The following is a 26,824-nucleotide window of genomic DNA, read 5'->3' as shown; positions in this document are numbered from 1 at the left end:
CATTTCCTGCATCCAGGACAACTTCAAAGTGGCTAGCTCAAACAGTCCAGCCTCACAGACTGTTCCAGCCAGGACTTCAGTTAAGCCCTGCCCTTTCCCATCCCACAGAGACTGGACAGAAAATGATATAGCTAGCTCTACCAGGACTTGACCAATATCCCAATTTGCTTAGTGTCCCCAAGAGATGCCTTTGCTCCCAGACAGCAACAAGTCATTTTAAGAACATAACGCCCCCATTTCTAAGAAGTGTGTTAGGTGGGTTTGGGTCATTTGGTGGGTGATGGATGTTTGACCTTGTTTAGGGGAGTTAGTCACAAGTTATTAATGGACTTGCTCAGGTAAGAAACAAAATAAAGGAGGTTAGATTCAGGGATCTCTTTCCCTCCTCCTCCTCCTCCTCCTTCTCCTCCTCCTCCTCCTCCTCTTCTTCTTCCTCCTCCTCATCCTCTTTGTCTTTCTCTCATCTATCTTTCTCTTCTATCTACTGTGAGGGAGAAAAGGGGGGATTGGAATGAAAAGAAGAAAGGGGGTTATAGGGATATAAGGAAAAGAAAGATAGATCGTTGAGTCTACTTTTAAACTAGAAAGCAACTCCGGGTCTCAAATATTTTTACATTGTATAGATTTTTGTGTATTGGTAGAAATTTAAAGTTATATTTGTTGAAACATATTGTATATATGGTTCAACTCTTGTTTAAGGTATTGTACATATACAATACCTTAAAATTTGATGTAAAGTTCTAGTCTTTGAAAGCTACTATTACAACATATTTAAGATGATTAAGAAATGCAAGTTAATAGTCACCTATAATGTTCAAACTTGTGGTATTGTTAGGTATGAGTTTAGTTAATTTACAAAAATAAGCTTTATTTAGCCTCTTGTATGTATTTTCAAAGTTAAACTTCAGATTCTTCTACCAGAGACCCTCTCTCAGACCAGAAGTACTGCCCTCTAGTTCCTTCCTAGCTATTGGCCATCAGATCTTCATTGAACAATCAAGGAGTGAAGAAGTATGTTTACAAAATACTGAATCAAGTGATGAATGATAAGAATCATAATACCAAAGCCTGGGCAGTACTCAGCTCACTGCCAGAACAGAATAACAATTGAATATACAGAGACAAACTTCATGCAGTACACAAAAATGTTTCCTCAACATCTCCCCCTTTGAATCCAGTAAATGGCTTTTTCTCTAACATTAATAAACCATATATAATAAGAACAATTACGAGATCAGGTAAGGATTACATTCACAATGTCCAGTTCATTTGTATTTGGCAGTTAGGAGAAAGTACTCCAGTCTCTATCCTATCTTGGTGAGTTCAAAGTTCTGTACCTAAATTATTTTCTATCACTATTTAAGCTTTTATATCCTCTAAGTTTCATAACTTGCATTGCCAATCTAAAAACACCTTTTTAGACATTAAAACATTTTCTTAAATCCTAAACAACTTAAGCTTATATGTGAGGCTATAGTTATCTAGTCTTCAACTCCATCAGAGACCTAAGAAGGATAAATACTACCTAAGTAAACAGGAAGTGCAGAGCAAGCAGCTTCCCAAACCATAGAAACGACAGAGAATATTGGCTTCCTGGACAACCACCCAAGGTTCCTCTGTATCATTTGAGCAGCCACCTTTGGCCATCAGACCCAGAAGATCTGCCAACAATTTACGAATATCTAACATATATGTATATATTAGATATTATGTATATATGCATATGTACATATGTAAAATTATGGACTAATAATTCTGAGGAAGTTGTAGTAGTAAGTTGAAGCAGAAATAAAACTTTAGAGGAAATCTTTAGGAATCCAAGTACATTCACTAAATTGCTAATTTATTTTTGAGGAATTAGCACTCTGACTGACACAACGTCTGTTCTTTTCTGGCATGAAATCCAGATTTCTTGGTACTTCACCACAGTGAAAGCTAATGAGCTCACCTTTCCTGATTCTCCAGACTTCATCTAGGTTTCACTTTAATAGGAGGGTTGCACAGAGCTAACAGATCTTTTCTTCCTTAGCCACTGTCTTTAGCTCCTCAGAGACATGTGGAGCTAGTTTTTATGGGTGTGCACTTTAGAACTGAAAAGCTCCAGTTTCAGGGCGCTTGGCTGTGGTACTTAGGCTGTGGTGTTGGATTAAGTAACACATACAACAGGAAGTCATTAGAAGAGACTTCAAAAGGCTTTCCAAAATTCTGAAAAGTCCTTCTGTCGTCTTAGGATTTCATATATAATTCAGTCTCAGAGTCATTATTTTGGGGAAAAAGAGGCCAGGTGAAAAACCACGACATTCCAGATGGCTCCAACTACACCTAACCCTAACCAACAATCCATAGTAAGAGAGGCCATTCCTGGATCATAGAGAAGAACAGACTATTGTCACTTTCCTAAGCCAGTACAATTCCCAAGTGCATTCTAGATATTCATCCTCATATCTACTGATATGTGGACCTCTCAACCCCCATCAAAGAAACTTCTTTTTGCAGAAGATAACATCCATCATAGAAAACCGCAAGTGGTCAAAATGCAGAAAACTGACTGTGTTGTGCCCAACCACAATTGATACATCTATAACACAATCCCTACACCTGAGGATTGGAAACTTTGGGGAAGACAGATCAGAAAGAGCCAGAGGACCAGCAAATCTGCTGCAAGATTGTGTCTTCTAAATGTGACAGGAAAATTGCACATCTGGACAACGTGGCTGGCTAAAGATCTGAACAATGACAACACTAGTTGGCATGCCAGTGTGTATGAAAGAAATCTCACATGGCCCCTCCCAGAGACGAAGAGCTACAGGCAACTGCTGAGAGAGGGGGAAATACAGATGTACCAGTAATAATGAAATTAAAAAGTCATGGATTTAAGAGTGGGGACATGGGAGGTCTTGGAGGAAAGAAAGTGAAGGGGCAAATGGTGTAATTACATTTTAATTAAATAAAAATTAATGACTGAAAAGAAATTTCTATGTGTTTAAACATGTTGAAATAAAATTTACACAACCAAGAGGAAGATATGAATTGGTAATTGAGTCAAATTTAAAATAACTCCTCAGGCAGCTAAAATAAAACATTGTCTGAGAAAGAGGAAAGTAGCCAGGCCCCATTATGTATTAGCTATGCACATTATTTAGAAACTAATACAGAGCAAAATAAACACTGATCAAAACAAATGCTGTCCCAGACTTACTGGGAGTGGCAGTGAGTATGTGAAAGAGCAAAACCTCCCCTTCTATGGGAATGAGGACTGTTGGACTAAACAGTAAAGAAGACTAAGGCCTGAACGGTATCTAAAGACTTAGGAGTAAATATTCCCAGTGTTACACTACTGAATGTCACCACTCAAAACTGAAAAACCGGAAATTGTAATGGGTCTCTTGATTTTCACAGCGAACCTTGAAGAACTGTAAACTTCGTATGTTCATAACCTCAAAAATTGCTTTCTCTTTGGTTTTCAACTATAATTGGGTCAGGGTAACTTGCTACCCAAACTATTACCCAAGCCCTTGTTAGGACTGAGTGAGTCTAAGATCCTGTGTGACCCAGCTCTGTCTTCTCCCCACGTCTCTGCTGTAGTCATGCTCCAGTCACAGTCGCTACTCTAAGATCTGGAGAGCACTCCTCTTCCTGGTGCAAGAGATCTGTACACACCTCTGCCTTTGCTAGAAATGTTTCCCACACCTGCAACTTGAAATGGCATCAGTCTGGCCTGGAACTCCCAGAGATCTGCCTGCCTCTCCTTCCTAAGTGTGAGGATTAAAGCTGTATGCCAATATGTCCATCCAGGATCTACTCAGTTAAGTGTCCCTTGACAGAACTATGTCAGTCTGGGCACTGTAGACTAGAAGCCCATTTCAAACTCTAAGCTTAGCATTGTACGCACAAGAAGAGATCCAGCGGGTTTGGTTTTGTTGCTAAGAGTATTATTGCCAAGCTTTTACAGAAGCACATGCACCTCATTAATGGCTAATGTGTTCTTTGGATTTGAACAAATTCAACAACCCAGAGTTATATCCAAGTATATTTAAGCACTTGGAAAACTATTTAAAATAAAATAAGATCTTTCCTGACTTACAGGGAAATCATGTCCTCCACCTTCCAGAGAAGAGGCTCCATTCCTCAGTAGGGAGTCATCCTCCTCACACACATACCCACTTTATACCCCGACTCAAGGGGGTTTCTGGAAAGAAAGGAAAAATTCTCAAAAGGCTGAAAAGGGAAGCCTGGCTCACTCCTGCTCTTTACCAAAGGTGAGTATTTAACTTCAGTATTCTGCCCCCCTTCTTCTCCCAGGCTCTATAACAAAAGAAAAGATCAGCCAACTCTGAGGAGAGGATAGGAGAGGCAGAAGCAAGGTCCCAGCAGTATGTGCACCCTGAGAACCCAGCAAGACAGAGACAGGTGCTGCATTCTAAGTCCTTAAAGACACTGAACAAAGATGAGCCAGCTCCTCAAGGCAACCTTCATCCATGACTGAGGGAGCTGTGGTGGTTTGAACACATTTGGCTCCCATAGATTCATGTGTTTGAATTTTTGACCCATAGGGAATGGCACTATTAGGAGGTGTGGCCTTATTGAAGAAAGTGTGTCGCTGTGGCTGTGTAGGTGGACTTTGAGGTCTCCTATGATCTGGGCTTTGCACAGCACAGAAGAGAGTCTCCTCTTGGCTGCCTGAAGGGGACAGTCTCCTTCTGCTGTCTGTGGATAAAGATGTAGGACTCTCGCATCCTCCAGCACCAAGTCTACCTGCATACGGTCACGCTTTCCACCATGATGATCATGGTGGAAATCTAGACCGGTCAGCCAGCCCCAATGAAATGTTTGCTTCTATAAGAGCTGCCTTGGTCATGGTGTCGTCACAGCAATAAAACCTCAATTATGACAGAAGTGTGAAGAGGTGAGCTCCTATGCCATATGCTGAGCAAGATGATGAGGACCCCAGGGCCACAGCTGCAGGCATGACAGAGACTGGCACTTGATAGGTCCTTCACATGATTATGCCATTCAGTTTACACCCAGGTACTCAAAATATTATTTTAAAAAAAAACAGCACAGAGAGGACTCAGGGGCTTCATCTGTTGAGTGGAGACATCCTAACTGCATAGGGATGCCATGTTGCTTAATGGGTCTTACAATATAGTTAGAAAAGTAGCAGGAGTAAAGAAAATATCAAAGTACTTGTTGGTCAAAAAACAAATTCCCCGGACCCAGCTATACCACTCCTAGGCATTTACCCAGAAGATGTTCCAACATGTAATAAGGACACATGTTCCAGCATGTTCATAGCAGCCTTATTTATGATAGCCAGAAACTGGAAACAACCCAGATGTCCCTCAACAGAGGAATGGATACAGAAAATGTGGTACATCTACACAATGAAGTTCTACTCAGCTATTAAAAACAATGAATTTATGCAATTCTTAGGGAAATGGATGGATCTGGAGAATATCATCCTGAGTGAGGTAACCCGATCACAAAAGAACACACATGGTATACATTCTCTGATAAGTGGATATTAGCCCAGAAGATCGGGATACACAAAGTACAATCCACAAATTACAAGAAACTCAAGAAGAAGGAAGACCAAAATGTGGATACTATGTTCCTTCTTAAAAGGGGGAACAAAATACCCATGGAAAGAGTTGCAGAGACAAACTATGGAGCAGAGACTGAAGGAAGGACAATCCAGAGACTGCTCCACCTGGGAATCCTTCCCATATTCAGTCATCAAACCCAGACACTATTGTGGATGCCAGCAAGTGCTGGCTGACAGGAGCCTGATATAGCTGTCTCCTGAGAGGCTCTGCCAGTGCCTGACTAATACAGAAGTGGAGGCTCACAGTCATCCATTGGACTGAGCACAGGGTCCCCAATGAAGGAGCTAGAGAAAGGACCCAAGGACCTGAAGGGTTTGCAGCCCCTTAGAATGAACAACAATATGAACTAATTAGTACCCTCAGAGCTCCCAAAGACTAAACCACCAACCAAAGAGTACACATGGTGGGACTAATGGCTCCAGCATCATATGTATAGCAGAGGATGGCCAAGTCGGTCATCAATGGGCCCTTGGCCCTGTGAAGGTTCTATGCCTCAGTGTAGGGGAATGCCAGGTCCAGTAAGCAGGAAAGGGTGGGAGGCGAGGGGGAAGGGAACAGGGGTTTGTTTTTGTTTTTGTTTTTGTTTGTTTTGTTTTGTTTTGATTTTGTTTTTAGAGACAGGGTTTCTCTGTGTAGCCCTGGCTGTCCTCGAACTCACTCTGTAGACCAGGCTGGCCTCGAACTCAGAAATCCGCCTGCCTCTGACTCCCAATTGCTGGGATTAAAGGCGTGTGCCACCACCACCTGGCTACTTTTTATTTTTTTTAATTTTAATTTTTTTTCTTTTTTTTTCAGAGGGGAAACTAGGAAAGGAGATATCATATGACATGTAAATAAAGAAAATATCTAATAAAAAAAGAATAAAAAGAATTCCCCTTTTAAAAGTAAGAAAGTGCATTCGTTTCTGTGGCTGCAAGCAAGACCATGAGGCACTTGGGTCTTGAGTCCTTACCTTTTTGAGACAGGATCTCACTGAACTCTGAGAGCTCAATGACTGGCCAGGCAGCAAATCCCAGGGGTCCCCCTGCCTCTGTGCTCCCTAGGCTAGGCTTACAGACACTACTACAACCACACCAGACTGTTACGTGGTTACCAGGGGTGCTAACCCAGGTCTGAATCTTTGCATGGCAGACACTTTACTGATCAAGCCATCTCTCCAGGCCCCATCTTGAGCTACTCATCCTCTTCCTCTACCTCCCAAGTGCTAGGATTATCAACTTGCACCACCATGCCTGTTTTATTCAGTGCTAAGAATCAGAGCATACTACTCAAGCATACCCCTAAGCTCCCAGCTGAGCTCTCTGCAGTCTACCTACCGTGCTACACTCTAAACCTGAACAGGATTTCTCTGTAGCTTCATCATCCCTTTATTTTCCACATGTGTGTATAACCAACGTAACAGGTGGAGAAGGGAGGAGCCCGGAAGGCTCGGGGCAGCCTTGGCTACCTTGGGTTCCTGCTACATGGTGGTAGTTAAGAATTCTTTTTTGTTTGTTTGTTAGGTTGGTTGGTTGGTTGATTTTTCAAGACAGATTTTCTCTATGGAACCCTGGCTATTCCTGGATCTCACTCTGTGGACCAGGCTGGCCTCAAACTCAGAGATCCGACCACCTCTGCCTTGAGAGTGCCAGGATTAATGGTGTGCACCACCATGGCCCAGAATAGTTAAGGATTCTTTTTTGTTTGGTTGGTTGCTTGGGGTTTTTTTGTTTGTTTGTTTGTTTGTTTTCAAGACAGAGTTTCTCTGTATAGCCCTGGCTGTCCTGGAACTCAACTTTGTAGAGCAGGCTAGCCTAGAACTAAGAAATCCACCTGCCTCTGCCTCCCAAGTGCTGGGATTAAATGCGTGCGCCACTACCGCCCGGCTAGTTAAGAATTCTTAATCCTGTCAGTGCATTTGCTCCAGTCTCACCAGCAGCTGTGGTCTTCCTGTGGACAACACCATTTGCTTCAGATGCTGATGGAAGCTGCGGCAAACTCCACAGGGGACAAAGGGAGAGGTTTCTGTCAGAACTCTGCAGCCACCCATCATGAAGCCATGCAGACTGAGACCACACAGTCCTAAGGTTACAAAGCTCTGGTCTGCAGCTGCACAGACACACATGCCTGAAATCCCACAGTTCTGTTGCCAAGCAGCCAGCCATTATGTTCAAGCATGAGATGGGTGACAAAGTGGATGAAGGTCTCGGAAAAAGTTAAAAGGTCTCCGCTTCTTTCAAGCTCTCACAAGAGACAATGAATACCACACAATTTCTGTCCCAAAGAAACTCTGCTTGCCATGGACGGGCAGAGCTGAGCTCATGTACACAAGACTAACCACACGCAACAGAAGTGATGTCTGAAAGAACCAAATAGAGCAGGCTGATGGGGAACAGATTAGTCCATACATGGAAAACCTGGGGAAGCTTTACAAAGAGTGTGGCTGTGGGAAACTTGTACCATACAGTGAAAACAACAAAGGGAAGATGTTACATGTGGAGAAGCTGTGAGACTGAGGCAACAGAGAGAGGAAGGAAGCAAGCAAGGAGGGATTCCAGAAACTAGTAGAACCAGAAGTCTTCTAGCTATGACAATTCATAAAAATGCATAGTTAGCCCAGAATAGAGCTCAGTGGTAGATTGCTATGTTTGTCAAGAATGGGCAAAGCCTCATGTTTAACCTCCAAGACTGAAAATAACGAAATTAAATCAATCAAACAAACAAAAAATTAGACGTTTATGCATACAGTTAGGAAATCCATCATGTTTTATGTTTGGCCATGCAGTTAGCTGGAATAGCTACTAAACTGTATATGCTTTCATTACAGATGTGAGCCTGAGCTACACATCTCAAAGCAGCAAGGTCTGGGACTTAATGACATAGTCCAGTGGAAGGGCATTTGCCTGGTTTATACAAGCCAGAATTGCCAAATTGCCTTTTGAGACAGGTGTGCCCCATGCTAGTGATGCATTTTGTGCTGAGAAGAAAATGAATGTATATTTAGTGCCTTATAGACTGTCTATGCCATCAACCCAGTGCAGGGGCCAGGCTGCAAAGGGAATTGGGTGGACTTGAGGCACCTGGTACCTCACAATAGTCACAAGTACAGTTGGTAATAGGATGGGGAATCCACTAGCAGATGGCCAGTGTAGATGAGTTCCTTGAGAGTAGGCCTGGTGAATCAGGAAGAGTAGGGAGATGGCCTGAAGCATCCCAGAAATCTGGGGGAGATCTGCAGGAACAGAAAGGGGAACACCAAAAGATGACTACACAGGCCAGAGGTGTAGTGAAGCTGGGGAGGAAGTGGGAAAATGAACTTGACCAAATGGTGTTGCTACAAGCTTCTGACAGGTTGATGGAAATGAGCCCAAAGAAACTCTGCCTGCCATGGATGGGCAGAACTGAGCCCATGTACACAAGACTAACCACACGCGGTAACAGAAGTGATGTCTGAAAGAAGCAAATGGAGCAGGATACAGAGAACAGGTCAGTCTCTTTAGGGTCACAGGTATAAGCAACTGTGAGGAAGAGAGTCAACAGAGTGGAAGGAACAGCAGTCTCCTGTAATACCTATGCAGGAATCCACCAGGACATGTAGCCTCAGCACCCTGACACACACAAACACACACATGCACACACAAGTGCCTATGAACATATGCACATACACACACCAAAGGCAAAGAAGTACTCACACACCCACCACATACATGCGCACACATGCACACACTACACACATCCAACTGCACAGATGCATACCCCACACATAGATCACCCACATACTTGCACACACACACATACACACACACACACACACACACACACACACTCCCTGAGAAAGCTGGCTTGTGCAAACGAGCTAACCCTAAAGAAATGTGCTCCTTCATAGCAATAAAGTCTTTTGTTTCTAACTCAGGAATTTCCATATCTCACCAGTGAAATAGCAGCAGGTCGAATTATAGAGAAAAGTCGAAGCTCCCTCACAGTTCTCAAGCCACCATGTTTTCTTCGAAGCTTGCCACACCTTGATCAAGGATTGGAGTCTAGTTACTCTCACTTGTAACCAAGATCCCAGGCAAGGCAGCTCTACCTTACTAACAGGGACACACCCTGACAGCCCTTGCACTTATATCACAAGCTAACTGCCCTTGGGCTGCAGTGCTACAGGGAGCCTGCACTGGCCTGTGCCAGAAGGCCATATGGAGAGGCTCTGGCACCGCCAAGAGACGGTGCCAGCCAGCCCAGCTGTGCTGTATGAGGACAGCACCCCATCAGGTCTATCCACCAAATGATCTGAGTGATGTCCTGCTTTTCAAAATGCCTCAGTCATCCATCCTCAAAGGGTGAATATTTGCAGCTAATAAATTCTATCAAAAGATGGAGCCTAGAGACAAGCTCACACTTCATGCAAGAGCCAGAAAAGACAGTTCGTCCATAATCATATGAAGAGGCAGCAACATCACTCCGGGAGAGGCACACTGACACAAACTGAGCTACAATTTCTCACCTGCTAAGATGAGAAAAATCCCTGAGTTTGAGAGCACGTGCTCTCAAAGAAGGCTATGGGGAAACCGGAAAGTACTCTCCTATGTGGCCAGCGGGGATTCAAAGCAGCGTAAGGTCTGCAGAGAGATTTCTCTTCCTCTCTGGCCCCTGTGGGGATTACACTCCTGTGGCCTACCTCCCTTCACACACACACACACACACACATACACACAAATTAAATTAAAATGATAAATAAAATGTAAAAGAACCTTTATCCCTTAACATGTACTTATGACAAAGTTACATGTCTCCTAGAATTTTCTCCCAAAAAACCCAAGAAGTGAAGGGAGACAAATGCAAAGACGAGGCCAGATTTGTCCTGGGTTTGTTGTTCACACTGAGTGATAGGCATGTAGAGATCCATTAGACTCATCTCCAAATTCACATATTCTTGAAATATGTGAGCATAGCTTCGATTTCTGCAGCCTTTATATGAGCTTGAAATGCTTTTTAAAATGCCTTAGACTGTGATTAAGAGGTAACAGAATTGATTTGAGCAACTCTACTAGAATAACATGCTGCTCAACTGAATTCATCATCTCTGGGGTGTGTGTGTGTGTGTGTGTGTGTGTGTGTGTGTGTGTACATGTTATATCACCTTTTTGTTACATTTTTTTCAGGTCTTTGCATATGGCTTTAGATTTGGGACTTCCGGATTTGCAACACCAAGAATAGTCAGTGTCTGGATTTTTAATTCATATTCAAAACAGAAAAACATAGGTCTGAAGAGCCCCGGCGTATTTGAGACCTCAGGTTCTTGCTGGTGAGAATGTTCGGCAGTTTCTATTTAGCTGATGAGTTCTTTGGGACATTCACTGGGTGTTTCCTGAAGCCTTACATAATGGTTGGCAGCCCCTTTTCTGCAAAGAAACACCTAATTCACAAAACTAAACACAGGAACAGAACCCCATTCATCAACTACCCAGACTCAGAAGCAACCAGACGTGGAGTGACTTCCTAAAATCCCCCAGCTTGGCATTCCAGCCTGTGGCCATGGCTGACAGTTAAGGAGAGGTGAGCACAGCTCAGAGGGACACGGGGTGATGCTGATTCTACTCACCAGCAAGAAGCAACACTCCACACTGGGAAAGGAGGCTGTCTGAATCAGGACCACCTAGAAACAGCCACAGCCACGGCCACGGCCACGGCCACAGCCACAGCAGCTCCCCCTGAGGCTGTCAGTCAACAGCGGCCTGAACTGAAGGAGCAGAAAGGTCTGCCAGTCCCTGGAGCCCAAGGCAGGAAGAGCTCCCTTGAGAGGAAGAAAGGTGATGAAATTAATCTTTGGTCACCCCTGCCCCACTGTGGGTGTTGTCACGTGATGTCTCGAAAATGAAGAGCATAATGTGAGTGATAGTTTCTAATATGCATTCCTTAGCATCCTAATGTTGTCAGAAGTCATTAGCAACCTGCAAAAACTTCCTTCTTTCACACAAGCAAGTGGAACTCTGTGAGTTTGGAGGCCAGCCTGGTCTACATAGAGAACTCCAGACCAGCCAGGTCTACACAGAAAAACTCCAGACCAGGCAAGACTACCCATAAAAACCAATTCTCAAAAACAGAAAAGTAAAACTTCCTTCAAAGTGAGCAATAAATTTATCTCATTTACTCATTCTTCAGTCATTAAATAGCATTGACTATTTGGTATTTGCAGGGTTTTAGAAGTATCTTTGAGGACTGGGACTAACTTAGTCTCTTTTCAATATTCTACACCAACTTTGGCCTCAAAAGCAGAGAGTCTGAGATCTAATAACACCAAAGATCCATCTAGGACAAGAGTAGACTGGTGGGATGGCCATTGGAGTGGAACCCTGATGACTGAATCCAGCTCACAGGACTCATATGGTACAGGAGAGAGCCTGCTCCCACAAACTGTCCTCTAACCCCTGCTCCCCACAACACACACACAAACAAGAGCTGAATAAGTAAAAGTTAGCTTAAAATTTAAAACCAGGCTCGAAAGGCATCTCAGGCACGGAGAAGGCTTGCTGCTCTATTATGAGGATCAGGGTTTAGATCCCAGCAAACATGTCACAAACATCTGTAACTTTGGACTCATGGGGTCCAATACCCTCTTCAGGCCTCTACAGACACCTGCGCGCACACACACACACACACACACACACACACACACACATACACATACACACATACACACACATGCATATACATACACACACATGCACACACATACACACACATGCACATACATACACACACATACACACATGCACATACATACATACATATATACATACATACACACACATACACATACACACACATACACACACATGTACACACACGTACACACACATATACACATGCACATACATACATACATACATACATACACACACACACACACACACACACACACACACAGATCAGGGAAGGAGAGAGGAGAGCGAATAAAAAGTAGTTAACATTTTAAAATTAAAAACAAGTGTTGTCATTGGGACACAGACAGGCTCATTTGTGAGTTGTCTGTGACTGAGAAGGCACTGAAAAATGAGAAGTTAAGAAACTACCATAGAAATCATGTGGCCCTCAAGCCTAAAATATTTACCCTCTAGCCTTTACAGACGTTTACACCCTCTGGTCTCCATAAGTTCACAGCCAGCAGCAGCAGCATTGACAGGGAGCTTGTAACTAGCCATGGGGGCAGGAATGGAAGGTGTTTGGGGCACAGGCAGTGGTACAAGAGCCGCAGCCTAAGAGCTCTCTGGTCAAGCTGAGTGGGGAGATCCTGCCGAGAGGCTACTGGATGGCAAGGCTGGAAGGAAAGACTTCAGTGGGCAAGGGGGAGTCATGACCCTCTGAGAATCCCAGCTGAGTCAAAACTTCATCCAGCAAGAGTGAAAGGCATTGGAATGGAGCTGGGAAGGGGCCAATCCAAAAGCTCTCATAGATTGGTAAACAGTGATGAGGAGCAGGGCTAGCAGCCATAGAGGAAGGGTTGCTGGCTTCCAAGTGAGACTGGCCTGTGTTCTAAACCATTCGCGCCTCCTCCAGCCTGCATGCGTGTAGATAGGCCGCATCACCTCTTTGCCTCTGCCGTTCTGTAAGATGGAGATAAGTGGTTACATAATAACCATGGGATGTTTGGCATTGGAGAGGCACACAGTGAGTGCAAACCATGCTCAGGAGACAGTAGCTGCATTCATGTGTGCATGCATACTCATCCCTCATCAGCCCCACCAGAAGATCTGACCCCCAGTTATACCCTGACTGTCTGGAAAGGGATTCTCAGAGGACATAACTGAACATGGCCTTGGTTACAGAAAACCTTATTGTTTCAAGTCCTTAAACCTGCATCCCTCCTAGGAAGGGTTCATGGGCCACTGCAGCTTCTTTGTAACCAACGCCATGTCCTGTTGTTATGGCAACCAGTTTTCCTAACAGCCCTGGTATTTTCTACAAACCTTCTGATTTCCTCATGTACTAAAGCCCACAAGCAAGGAATTTTTATTTTGTAACTTCCACAGGGAATGCAGTCAGCTCTTAAAATTTGCCAGCTGGCTGTCTGAAGCTTCCCTGATGGAAGCCTCCAGGTTGAGCAGGAACATGGCCCTGCGCAGGAACCTTCCACAAACCCAGCATGGTCGTGCTCATTTTTAATCCCAGCACTTGGGAGGCAGAGGTAGGTGTATCTCTGAATTTGAGACTAGCCTGGTGTATAGAGGGAATTCCTGGAGAGCCAGAGAGAAATGGGTGGAGAAAGGAAGGAAGGAGAGAGGGAGGGGGGAGGGAAGGAGGAAGGGAGGGAGGGAAGAAGTAAAGGAGGGAAGAAGGAAGGGAGGGAAGGAGGAAGGGAGGGAGAAAAAGAGGAAGGAAGGGAGAGAAGGAAGGAAGAGAGGGAAGAAAGAAGGGAGGGAGGGAAGGAGGAAGGAAGGGAGGGAGGGAAGGAGGAAGGGAGAGAGAGAAGGAGGAAGGAAGGGAGGGAGGGAAGGAAGGAAGGGAGGGAGGAAGGAAGGGAAAAGAAAAGAAAACAAAAGAAACAAAACAAAAGAAGAGGAGCAATCAGAAAATACTGACAGAGAGTAACAGAACCTGACCTGCATTTAAGATTGTTCTCTCTGCTCGTCTTGAGGGTTGCATACCTATAATTCCTGTGACTCCATTACTTACTTAAGCAGCATGGGGTGAGTTCAAGGTTAATCTGGAATCTGGTCTATGCAGTGGGACCCTGTCTCAAAGAGATGGGCAGGGGGGTGGATATTGTTCTCCCTGTGACAAAAAAAAATAAATGCCAAGGGTCACAGTGGGAGGAGATCAGTGCAGAGGTTCACGTGGACCACGGTGGTGAGGCAGGCTGCAGACAATGTCTTCCGTGTGCTTGCCTTTCAACTTTGAACATCCTTGCCTGTGAACTTAGCCTCCTCTCCTCTCCTCTCCTCAGACTGCAGGAGAGGAGGGTAAAGATGTTTTTTAAACTCTGAAGCAGCAAAAAGGTTGCTACGAGGGAAACAAGAGCCCTCACTTTGTGATAAGAGTACTGGAGACTCAGAGTACCAAAAATGAGACATTTGTTTTCAGTTCTGCAGAAGCAGGGGTGCGGATGGGGTTGTACGAGGGAGGGGGAGGGGAGGGGGAGTGATCAGCCTGGACCAATGGCCAAAATGACTGACACAGCAATCTGGCACAAAACAGAGCTCTACCATTCCTAATCACAAAATATCCACGCCCTTTCTTCCCCATAGACTGGTACACTGTAAATTCTGACCTTTCCCACTAGCCTAGCACAGTCCCCTCTCTCTGGAGGCTTGGGATGCCCCCTTCTTCCTGACACAGGGGTTCACTTATATGGAAAATTGTCTGTAACTTTCTTTTCTTCTCAAGACAAGGTTTCTCTGCATAGCTATGGCTATCCTGGAACTCGATCTGTAAGGCAGGCTGGCCTTGAACTCAGAGATCTGCCTGTCTCTGCCTCCAAAGTGATGGGATTAAAGGTATGCACCACCACTGCCCACCAGCCTGACTAACTTTTCGACATAAAATACAGTGTTCCCAGGCAAGCAGGTGCCAGCCACTTAGCCAGGGAAAGCAGGGGCCTTGTGTTTCATGCTTATCTGAATCACTGGTGAGCTCTAAATGCAGCTCACACTGAAAACAGACCATAATGATTTCTTTCTTACATAGGTGACAGGAGGCAATATCAGATGATTCACAGCATGTATTTGATTTCTTTTGGTATTCAGAGAAAAAGAGTACCTAACACTGAAGCTGTGAGATGGGGACCGCCCTAATAGAGAGCTAAGAGGCTTGCTGGGAAGTGATGAGACACGAACCTCCCAGACTCCAAGAGGCACAGATCATCACTCAATCCCTCTCTAGCATCGTCCAGCAGCTCAGACATGAGGTATAGGAAGCTGAGGAGCAGGGTGACCCAAGACTTGGCATGATAAGCCCAGACAAGGCTGAGAAGAGGAAACAAAGAAGTCCTGGGTGATAGGCTATGCAGCCAGAGCTGAGACTCTGAGCATCCCTGTGACTGGTTAATTCTTCAGAGATTTCCATCCTACCAGAGAAGAACTGAAGCCCAGAATAGCTGAGGCCTCAATAGCTGAGACCTCCATGTGCGGCTCAAGGTCATGCAACTATTACCTGCAGTTAAAGTCAGATTCCTGACTACATAACTATGCTGTCTTCAAGCAAAGCAACAAGAAAGATTCTGGGTGAAGGAGGAGAGGTTTTAGGACTTGGGGTCACAGTCCACTGACCGTGCTGCATTGGTACTGTGGGGAGGAAGTACAGGATGCTTAAAGAGAAAGACCTTGTCCATCTGTCTGTGTGGTCCTGGGAGTGTGGTTATAGCAAAGCACAGGGCAGTGGTTTGGAGAAGACGGCTAGGTTCTTGGTTGGATCCTACTCAAAGGCTAACAGCACTAGCTCAGCTGAGCTAACTGCCCACTAAAATGCCAATGCAGACATTAAGAAAAGCCAAGGCTCACAGCATCACCATGAAGAAAAACTAGCTGAACCCGGAGTCTGTGGGAATTTGCACCATTTGTAAAGTTGATGGGGCTTCCAGCTTTGTTTCCTTACACAAAAGTCTCATGACCAAGCATAGCATCCCACCCCTGTCCTGAGAGACCCAGAGACCCAGTGCCTGGAATAGATGGAATTGTGTCCTATAGAACAGAGAATAGCTAGCCTACCCGACTCCATGGGCATCTGAGACATGGAGCTGATGCCTCCAACTATACCCCATGCACACACAGAGGCTGTACTGGGTCATTTAATGTCAACTTGACAAGCTAAAGTCATCTAAAAGCAGAGAACCTCAATTTTTAAAAATGTATCCACAGGCTTGAGAGATAGCTTGGTGGTTAAGAGCATTGGCTGTTCTTCCAGAGGTCCTGAGTTCAATTCCTAGCAACCACATGGTGATCCCATCTGTAATGGGATCCAATGTTCTCTTCTGGTGTGTATGAAGACAGTGACAGTGTACTCATATAAATAAAATAAATAAATCTTTTTTAAAAAGCGCATCCATAAGATCAAACCATAGGCAAGCCTGTAAGTCATTTTTTTAATTAGTGATTTATGTGGGAGGGCCCACATTGTGTGTGATGCCATCCCTGGCAGGGGACAATAAGTTCTATAAGAAAGTAGTGTGAGCAAGCCATGACGAACAAGCCAGTAAGCAGCATTCCCTCCATGGCTTCTGCATCATCAGTTCCTGCCTCCTGCTTCCTGCCCTGTTTGAGTTCCTGTCCTGACTACCTTCGATGGTGAACAGAAATGTGGAAGTGTAAGCTGAACAAACCCTTTCCTCCTTAAGTTGTTTTGGTCAGTGTTTAATCACAGCAACAGAAACCCTGACTAAGACAGAGATCATCACGCTTCCATATCATAGACTGCACCTCCCAGAAAACAGGTGGGGAAAAGTGTGTAAGACAGCAGAGCTCCTTCTGCAGAGCATGGAGTGGTTACATACACGGATGTACCTATCACGGGGCATATTTGCTGCACTTAACTACCTTTGCTTAATACTGAAAGAAAAAGATTGAAAGAAGGAAGAAAAGTCCTTTCACTCATCCCTTGATCTTCCTCCTGCCAAAATAGAGTCACTCCTAACACACACAGTTTAAATGTGAGTGAGTGTGTGCATATGTGTGCACATAAATGCAAGCACCTTTTGAGATCAGAGAGGTTGTATCTCTCTGGAGCTGGCGTTACAGCCTGATGTTGGTGCTGAGAACCAACCTCTGGAAAAGCTGCCCTGTGCCCCGCTTGCTCTCAACAACTAATGCTGTCTCTTCAGCCCCAACTTTCTTCATTTTTATAAGGAATATATGTTTGTTTTAAATCTAAAAATGGTGTTATTTTTCCCAGAGACGTTTAATAGGACTGGACAACTCTGAAATCACCCCTGCAGAGCCTCTCTTCAGAGATGGACACACAAGGGCCAGCAAAGCATGGGGAGGGGCTTGCTCAGTGCCACAGTGCTGCAGGAACCCAGTCCTTAGTCACATAGATACTGGCAGGAGGCACCCACACCAAGAGGTTAATAATATAAAACACACCACACAGATGAGGGAGAGGAGGGCTGGAAATCCCCACTGAGACATCCCAGCCTCCTTGTAGCTCAGACATTGCCTCGGTTTAGAAGCGAGAGACCTGAGTTCCTGTCAGGCTGCTCTGTTTCCTGGTTGCTTGACCTTGTACAATCTGTTAACCACTGAACCTCAGTTTCTTCCTCCTGAAAAATGGTGACAATAGTTTATGAGCCAGCTCCTATTTGTTTTTCTTATTGTTTTTTGAGACAGGCTCTCACATAGCTCATCCTGATCTTGAATTTGCTGGGTAGTCAAGGATGAGCTCCTGAACCTCCTCCAGCCACCTCCAAAGCACTGCGGTGACAACATAGGTCTGGTTTTGGTCTGTGTCTCCTGTAAGAGTGCTAAGCAAATCAATTTGTTAACTGAGTTACCCTTCCAACCTCTGTGAGGTTATTTTGTAGAGTAATTTAAGTCAATGTAAAAAAAAAAAAAAAGACACATACAGTAGATGCTCAGTCAATGCTACTCAGATCTAAATAGCAGAGGAAGGAAGAAAACGGAAGAGAAAACACTAGAAATCCTCTGACTAGTTCCAGAGTCTGGTGTCTGTGTTCACAACACATCAGTATGAGTTTGCTAACGCTATTGCAACGAAGTGCAGCAAATGCCCAGCTCAAACATTGGAAATCCATTGTCTCAGCTCTGAAGACAAGGATGTGTCTCAGAACTGATGGGAAGTGATAAAGTCTTCTCTGGGGTCTACAGGGAAAGGGGACACATAAACTTCTTAGGTTTTTCATTGAAGAGCACTCCCTCCCAAGCCCAGCTCAGCCAGCCGTTCCTTACCTTGCATAACCATCACCCGTGAAGGTGGCAGATATGAGGCAATCATTAAGGCCAAGGTAAGGGGGTCTAGATGGGGCTGGCACTGCGGGGAGGATTTGTGCACAGGAAGACACAGGTTGGAGGTTCTCTCGAGGACTGTCTCTCTCAGGACATCTCTCAGGAAAGCCAGGCTGCCTTTCTCCACCTTTCCTGTTTGGAAGGGGCCTTGGGAACACTGGCTTCCTCACATTCCTTGGTTCTTCTGCATTCTATGTACACAGTCATTCCCCAGGCAGAACAAACTACTCAGCCCTTAAATTCTTCCTGTAGTGTGGACCACGCCGACCTGGTTGGTGTTTCTGTGTCTATCTCTCATCTATTATTCACCTCTTGAAACAAAGAAACACGGCTTACTTATCTCTGTGCTAAGTGTCTACTGCACAAATGGAAACACAAACAAGTATCTTCCATGTTCAGTCTATAACCATGGGAAAGCAAAGACTTCAGATGTTCTCTCCACAGCGTCGTCAAGGTGAATGAACGTGAACAAACCTAGGCAGTAATTGGAAATCACTAAGATGAATTTTTACAACAATAAATGCAAACATCAGGAACGGGGTTACGAAGCACGCTCATGTTAATACAGGATTCATGGGGTTAGGGACAAGTCATCGTTCAATATTTATTGAGTGCCATCTATATACCAATCACTGTCTCAGGCTTTGGGTCTATAGCAGAGAAAGCGTTCTACTCCTGATACAACAGGATACTTAGAAAGAAAGATCTAAGAGTTTTAACTAATCACAAACTTAATGTGAGTCATCAAGGAAATGTGTAGACAAACAAGCCCTTGCCTGAGTTTACCTGTGCTGGACAAGTGCACTCATGGGGTCACTTCAGAATGTCCCTTGTACTTTCCTACACGTGCACATAGACAAATGTCAAGAGCCTAGCTCCAACCCAAGGTGCCTCATGTCAAGGAAGGACTTGGACAACGTGAGTACTGTGATTAGAGAATTAGTGAAGCCCACACAAGGCAAGAAGATGCTTAAAGTGTTGCATGTAACCTGGACAAAATAGGAGATCAACAGCTCCTCTGGGATTGAGAGAGCCGTTTACACAACACATGATGCCACAGGGCTGGACTTCATCAGGTGGAAGCACAGGAAGTAGGAAGTCTCAGAGGAAGGTACTCTGCGGAGGTGGAAGAAGCTTCCGACCCAAAGGAGGATCCGATACATGACTGATGTAAGACTGGATTATCATCCAGGCTGCCTGACGTAGGACTGGATTATCAACAGTTTAAGCTGGGCTTTGCATCCCAGTAACTGCAAAATCAAGAATTCCAAAACCAACCCCCATTGATGAAGGGATGTATTTCAGAGTATTTAAGAGTAATGTATTGGGCTGGACAGATGGCTCAGTGGGTAAGAGCACTGACTGCTCTTTGGAAGGTCCTGAGTTTGAATCCCAGCAACCACATGGTGGCTCACAACCATCCATAGTGAGATCTGATGCCCTCTTCTGGTGTGTCTGAAGACAGCTACAATGAATTATGCTGGAGAGAGTGGGGCTGGAGGGAGCAGGCCAGGGCAAGTGGGGCCGGCAGAGGTCCTGAGTTCAATTCCCAGCAACCATACACATGATGGCTCATGGCCATCTGTACAGCTACAGTGTACTCATACACATAAAATAAATAAAATAAATCTTTTTTTAAAAAAAGAGTAATATATTTCTCAGTCAGAGAAAGCCGAATCTCAGTTCTGGGATGGAGACGTTGCTTGGGACACTCCAAGCCTCTATCCCTGGCTTATCAACACAGGAGGAGCCCGATGGGGGCAATGGTTCCTATCTCATCTTCATTGTGCACATTAAGTGAGGTGATTTGCATAGTGTCAACTACAGTGCCTGACCATTCAGAAGCCATCTGTAAATGGTGGCTAATGATAATAACTAAATATCCTTGTCTTCTACCTTATTTGGGTAATTCATTTGCCCAAACTCACCAAATTACCGTAATAACACCATTATTTAAAACCATAAAGAACTAGCTGAGAAAATTTTGAGGTGTTTTATTCTCTAAATGGGTTAGGGAAAAAAAATTATGGGAGACATTTGTAATTTTAAATAAATACTGTGATGGAGTGGAGTTGGGGACTAAGCAGTTATTGATGCATGGACAGGCTGCACTAGGCAGGTGTGGCAACCTCAGACGCTCACTCTCCTTGGGGAGCCCCCCTCCCTCAGCAGAGGTAAAAGAAAAAAACTCAGTCCGGCATATCCATTTTATGAGCATCTGTCCATGCCAGACCGACTCCATTTCCTACTTCGATAGAGTTTGGAAATGCAGGCAGATGAGGGGGATCGGCTGCTATAGTTTTCAGTTCCAACCTGCTAACGGTGGAACCTAAAATCTTAACTGCATTCTGCTGGCTGTTGGAAACAAACCTCCAAAACCAGGAAACAGAGCCTCGGGGTCGATTGTCAGTGAGAGGGATGGGAGGCGGCAAGAGACTCAGATGCGGAACGGGTGTAAAAATAAGCCACCCACCACCCACAGTAAAACTCAGAGCTCTTATCAAATGCTGATGGATCGCTTGTCATGTGACACGCCCTCAGTCTGGAAGCGGGGAGACGACTGAGGTAAGCGGCTAAGGCAACCAGGCTTGACATTCCGTAGATACAGCTGTGGAAATGGCATGTGGTGAGCCCATGGAACCTTTAGGCTGAGCCGGAAGTTTCCATAGAATGGGATAAAGTTGGGGGAAAGACTTTTTTAAATGGCGGAAGCTGTAGGGTCAGAAAGACGCTTGGGAGAACCCCAGAAAGCTGACTCAGATTGAGGGCTGTCCCATTGCAAAGACTTTGAGGAAGAGAGCAGAGGAGAATATAGAAAAAGCTGAAGCAACTGAGGAGCGAGGTTAGACTGAGCACCTGCGCATTAGGGGAAAAACCTTCAACAGTTGATTCTCAGCCTGCTGGAGAAAACCCTCACGGAACCCCAACCTAGTGTCACCAGTGCCCTGAGCACAGAAGACAGAGGAGTTAAGGTTGCCACGAGAAAAGCAGCTCCCATTTGACACTAAGAGGGACAAGGACCCCAGGAAGGAGGGATTCTTGAGTACTGAGGAAACTAGAGGTAAGTGGTTGCAGGAATTTCCAAATGGGGACAACTCCTCTGAGAGTCCATGCCCTGGACAGATGGCCTCCAGGGTCCTTGCCAGTTCCAGATCCTAGGACAAAGGCGTCTTGGTTATTACCTACTGTACTCTCTTCCATGTGGCTATCTCCATCAGAAAATGACTGTTTTATACAGAGCGACATTCTGATTCCTACACAGCACAGCCACTGTAGGCAATGCGATAAAGTCCACCAGAGAAGCTCCCACAGGGGGCACGTGAGGCAGGGGGGCTGGGAGGAAGAAAAAAGAATGGGCAATCCTGGCTATGGCGGGGGGGGGGGGAGCAGAAAACCAGCAGATTTGTAACTTTCTAACTAAAAATGATTATTTATTATTTTCAGGCTGCAAAGCCACAGCAAGCAAGGCCCTCTTCAGTCCCCACTCAACACCAGTCACTCCACAGGACTCAGGTGCATGCAAAAGGTGTTCACTTCTGATCTTCAGAAGTGTCCCTCTACTGACTGAAAGGTCTAGGGAAATTAAAAAGATGTTGGCCATCTAAGACACTCTCCCTGAACTAGAACTGAGCCCCTCCCTCGACTCACCGCCTACCTTGTAAGGCTGTTCCCATGTTTGGAAATGTTCCATCAATGAGTGTGGCTGTCTTATGCCTTACCTGTTGCGGGAACGCAACTTCATGATATAAAGACAGTGAGAATAATGAATAAGGGTTGGGAAAGAGTTGAGGAGCATGTGAGTGCTTACTCAGCCTATCCGCAACAACTCTGACACCCATACAGTAAAGACATGTGCACATGCATGAACACATATACACACATGTGCACATACACACATGTGCACGCACACACAGACACACATGCACACATGCATGAGCACAGATGCACATATATGCACACATGCGTGAGCACACACACGTGTGCACACACCCCCAGTGCCACCAAAACAACTCTTCTGCGAGGCAGCATTTGTCGTTTTTTTTGTGTGTGTGTTGAATCTTACCCAGCTTATTTCCTCGCAGTACTGCCTGGCCTTGGACCCCGCAGAGAAGTATGACTCTTTCTTGGAAATGCTGTCACAGCTAACATTTACAAAACCTTCAGAGGCTCCTGTCTTATGCTCCTTCTGACACTGAATTCAGCCAGCACATCATTTAGAAACCTGCTGGAGACCAGGATACCAGCCCAGCGGCCGCACGAAATAACCACTGTGGTCACTGAGACTCAAACTATTTTAAAATAAATCCAGTGTCACCACAGTTTTCCAGGCAAGCAGAGGAGACTAATACCTATCATCATTACTTGGGGCGGGGATGGGGTGGGGGGTGGAGGCAAGCTTGAGAAGGAAGAATACTTGAGCACAAGAGCTCAAGTCTGGACGATATACCCACATTTGGTGTCCTTAAAAGAAAAATAAAAAGAGCAAGTGTTGGTACCAAAGATGAAAACATCTATTCCCAACATGAATGTAATGCCAGCACAATGGGATCAAGCAACAGTTAGAACTTTAAAAACCTAAATATTGGTCTACATTAAGAAGTGGTGAGGTTTTATTGTTTTTCCTTTTGATGTCACCAACACATATAGGGTCAGAGGTCAGTCTAATTCAGCAGCATCTACCTCTGCAATATTTTTGTGAGTGTCTGCTTAAAAATCAAATCCTGACGTGTGACTAAACCACAAAGTTCTCTGAATATCCTTGTCAGATTTCTGCTGACCAAGGAATGACCTAGGCAAGAATACTTATAGTCAAAACCTTTTCTGTTTTGCTTCAAGCATCCAAGCATATGGGAATAAGGAGGTAAGTCCTTTCCTATGACATAACCCTTTGGAAAAGCGAGCTGGAGGGCAGAACTGATGATGGGCAGGCATGCGTTGAATCCTGAGCTAGCTTAGGATTTTGAAGACCAGCAGTGGAGCTCATTCCCAACAGGAGGGGTGGGGGAGGAGACAAGATTCCACCCAGGTGATTCTTGTTCAAACACCAAAGGTGTGAGACAAGCAGCCCACCCAGTACATGGAGAATCACCCGATTGAGTACACAGGTGGCCAGAGGGGAAGCTGGACCGAAGCCGGGTAAAGGCCCACCGGGTCAGGTGGGAAACGTGGGGTGAGCTGAGGTTTGTGGGTGAAGTGGACTGTCCTCCCTCCCACCCACTCATCCCCGGGAGCTGATGCCTATGCGCTGGTAGGCAGAAGCCAAGAAGTGTTATGTTGTCAGTGATGCAAAGGGTTAGCTCAGTCCTCTGGGAAGCTGCTCTTCTTGACCTGGCTTCCTGGGCTTGAGGCTGCCAGCTGGTCAGCCGGCACGTCCTACTCTGTCCCTCTGTCTCTGTCACCCCACCCACAAGCAAGCCATAGGGTTCCTGGCTACCCCGGGCTCCCCTGCAGCTCCGGCTCGCTGCAGGCAGCCGGGCCTCGGGGACGCGGGGCTCACTCACCCGCGTGCAGGCCGCCCGCCTCGGGGCCGCTGTCCGTGGCTGCGGCGCTGGGTAGCGCGTCCGAGTCCGTGTAGGTGAGCCAGGTGGACTCTGTCTCCCGGGTCCAGCTCTCGTAGTAGCGGGGCTCGATGGCATCGGCTCGGCTCCCGCCGCAGCCCATCCTCCCGGGTTGCGGGCGCGCCCGGCGGCCGCTAGGCTCGCGGCTGCGGCTGCGGCTCAGCCCGGGCGACGCAGCTCTGGCCGGCGAGAAGGAGGAGGCGGCAGCGACATTGGTCCCCTAACCGCCAGAGCCGCTGCCAGCGCCAGGCTCCCCGGGAGCCCGCCGCCCCTCCTCTCTGCCTCCAAGGCCCTCCTCCTCTCCACTCTCCTTCCCCAGCTCCCCTCAGCCTCGCCTCTCCCACCGCCCAGCCGCCAGTCCCCCCTTCAGTGTTCTGGCAGAGGCTGGGCTACAGAATAGCAGACAGGTGGTGGGAAGAAGGAAAGGGGTCCCTCTTCAGTCTTCAGTCGACCTCCTGGGCTCCCATCCATCCATCCATCCATCATCGGTCCACCCATGCATCCACCCACTGATCCAGTCATCCGTCTACCCATCCATCCTTCTACAAAACCATCTTTCTGTTCTGGGTAGCTCTGAAGCTCACAGGAAGCCCCCCAAGTTTTCTGGTCACTTGTTATAAAAGCAATGGATGAACAACACTAGCAAATAGGGAGCAGAGTTGTCACGGAAAGTTACGTTAGAGTCAGTGCCTGCTTACAGAATAGAAAGCAGGGCCCATGGTTTCAGACTGTGCACGTAGACACTTGCCACTAACACCCTTGCCAGGACAGTAACTCCACCATCTTCTGAATTCTGTTCTCAAGAAAGCAAAAGACCACCAGGACCATGTACCAGCGAGGACTCCAGGGAATGCCTACTGAGTAAAGCAGCCTTCTGCCGGGCAGTGGTGGTGCATGCCTTTAATCCTAGCACATGGGAGGCAGAGGCAAGCAGATTTCTAAGTTTGAGGCCAGCCTGGTCTACAGGGTGAGTTCCAGGATAGCAAGAGCTATACAAAGAAACCCTGTCTCGAAAAATAAATAAATAAATAAATAAATAAATAAATAAAGCAGCCTTCTGTAGTGACTACGGTTCCACGCAGGTCCCTGTGGCAGGCACTTCCAGTGCCTATGAGGTAGAGAGTAGACTTTGGAGACTCCAGACAAGGCCTGGGCTGCCCCAGCAGGATTCTGCAACCTGTTCTCTGCCTCTGGGACAGAGGATGTGTAGTTACCTGGGATGGGTGGCTCCCGCAGCCTGTGGCAAATTAGAGGGCTTCTGACACCTTTTGCTTCCTCTCTTGAATAATTTGGTATAAAAAGAATTTTGGGTCTTCATGAGATCCTGTGCTCAGTCTCCAATAGCAAATTGATGATGATATTAAAAAGAAAAAAAGAGCCTCCTCTCACAGAGAGAGCCCCTCTCAGAGAGAGAAAGCCCCTCTCAGAGAGAGAGAGCCCCTCTCGGAGAGAGAACCCCTCTCGGGCTCTAACAGAGCCTGTGTTCTCTTCACTTCTGCAGCAAGGCCAAGTGGCCAGAACAGAAGTGCTTGAGCTGGAAGGTTCTAGAAAATCAAAAGAAGGCCCTGGAACTGAGACCTGGGGAGCAAAGGAAACTATGTGAGCATGCGGTGAGGTATGGCAGGCTGGAGCCAGGCAAAGGGGGAAAGACCAAAGGAAGGGAGGTTGGCTTTATTGTAAAAGGGCAGGGTGAAGAGCAAGGGAAGGCTTTAAGCTGCATCTCACCAGCTTTGTCAGATCTGCTGGAGGGAACTGTCGCTCAAAAAGCAGGTGGAGAATGAATGAACATGAATGAATGAGAGGCCAGTGTAGTCTGGCAAGTGTTTGGAGATGAGAGGATGGCCAGATACCAAGGAGGAGAGGACTAGAGGTGCAAAGCTCCAGAGACAACAGATGAGCGGAGAGGTAGTTGTCTCCCTTTTCAGTTTTATTTTTCTTCCTGTTTAGCTGGCTGCAGTTAGAGTCCAAAAGGATTATATGCAATGAACAGTTCATGTTACAACCATTTACCACTCTAAGTAGCACAACGAAATCTTTCACCATTACAATCTATTATGTCTGAATATGAATCATCCCTTGACCCAGTGTGTTCATGCTCTGTAAACACCTGCCCTGCCATAATTTGGATCTGGAAGGTCCCTCAAAGGCCCAGGTATTAAGGTTTAGTCCTCAGGTTAGTTCTGTTGGGAAGCAGTGGGAGCTTTAGATATGGAGGCTAGTGGGAGGTCTTCCAGTGACTATAAATGCAGAAAGTAGTCCTGTGAGTATCTGTAAAGGGCTTAGACAAATGTCCAGTGTGTGGAAAGCACTCCTTGTTGCTGCCATTGCCCTCATGTGAAGAGACACAATAGCATCTCTCTGAAAGAAAACGCTCCAGAAATCGTTGTTATTACAAGATAATTCTGTGGGTTTGGCTGGCACAGTGCTAAAGTTTTGTAAAGGTAATCATCTTTATTTTTCCAATTTCCCTTTCCCTCCCCTTCTTATAGTATTACTGATGAGCTTCCTGCAAATAAAATTTCCTGTCATTCCTACATAATCATCTACTGGGCAAGATTCTATTTTTTCCAAGGATTCTTTTCCTGTTGATATTTAATACCGAAGATTCAGAGAGTGTTTGTCCCATGAAACCTACAGAGCAGACAATCTGTTCTTGTGTTCACCAACTAGCTGAGAAAGACTTGTGGAGTCAGGCACAGCACTGCATTTCTATAAGCCTCACTTATGG

General features: G+C 45.8%; 1 protein-coding gene across 2 annotated transcripts in view; it reads right to left on the bottom strand.

The window, feature by feature from the left end:
- The window catches only part of Baalc (BAALC binder of MAP3K1 and KLF4), a 76,507-nt gene extending 51,932 nt beyond the window's left edge, over positions 1-24,575 (bottom strand). Inside the window, exon 1 of one of the 2 annotated variants that reach the window (XM_031359128.1) lies at positions 24,040-24,575. In XM_031359128.1, coding sequence (XP_031214988.1) covers positions 24,040-24,199 — 160 coding nt within the window. In that variant the 5' untranslated portion in view covers positions 24,200-24,575. The remainder of the gene's footprint in view (positions 1-24,039) is intronic. The other variant, XM_031359127.1, reaches the window with a different exon arrangement.
- Between the last annotated feature and the right edge of the window lie 2,249 nt (positions 24,576-26,824).

The sequence above is a fragment of the Mastomys coucha genome, unplaced genomic scaffold, assembly GCF_008632895.1.
Source record: "Mastomys coucha isolate ucsf_1 unplaced genomic scaffold, UCSF_Mcou_1 pScaffold7, whole genome shotgun sequence".
NCBI lineage: Eukaryota > Metazoa > Chordata > Mammalia > Rodentia > Muridae > Mastomys > Mastomys coucha.
This window is presented reverse-complemented; position numbering and strand designations above follow the sequence as displayed.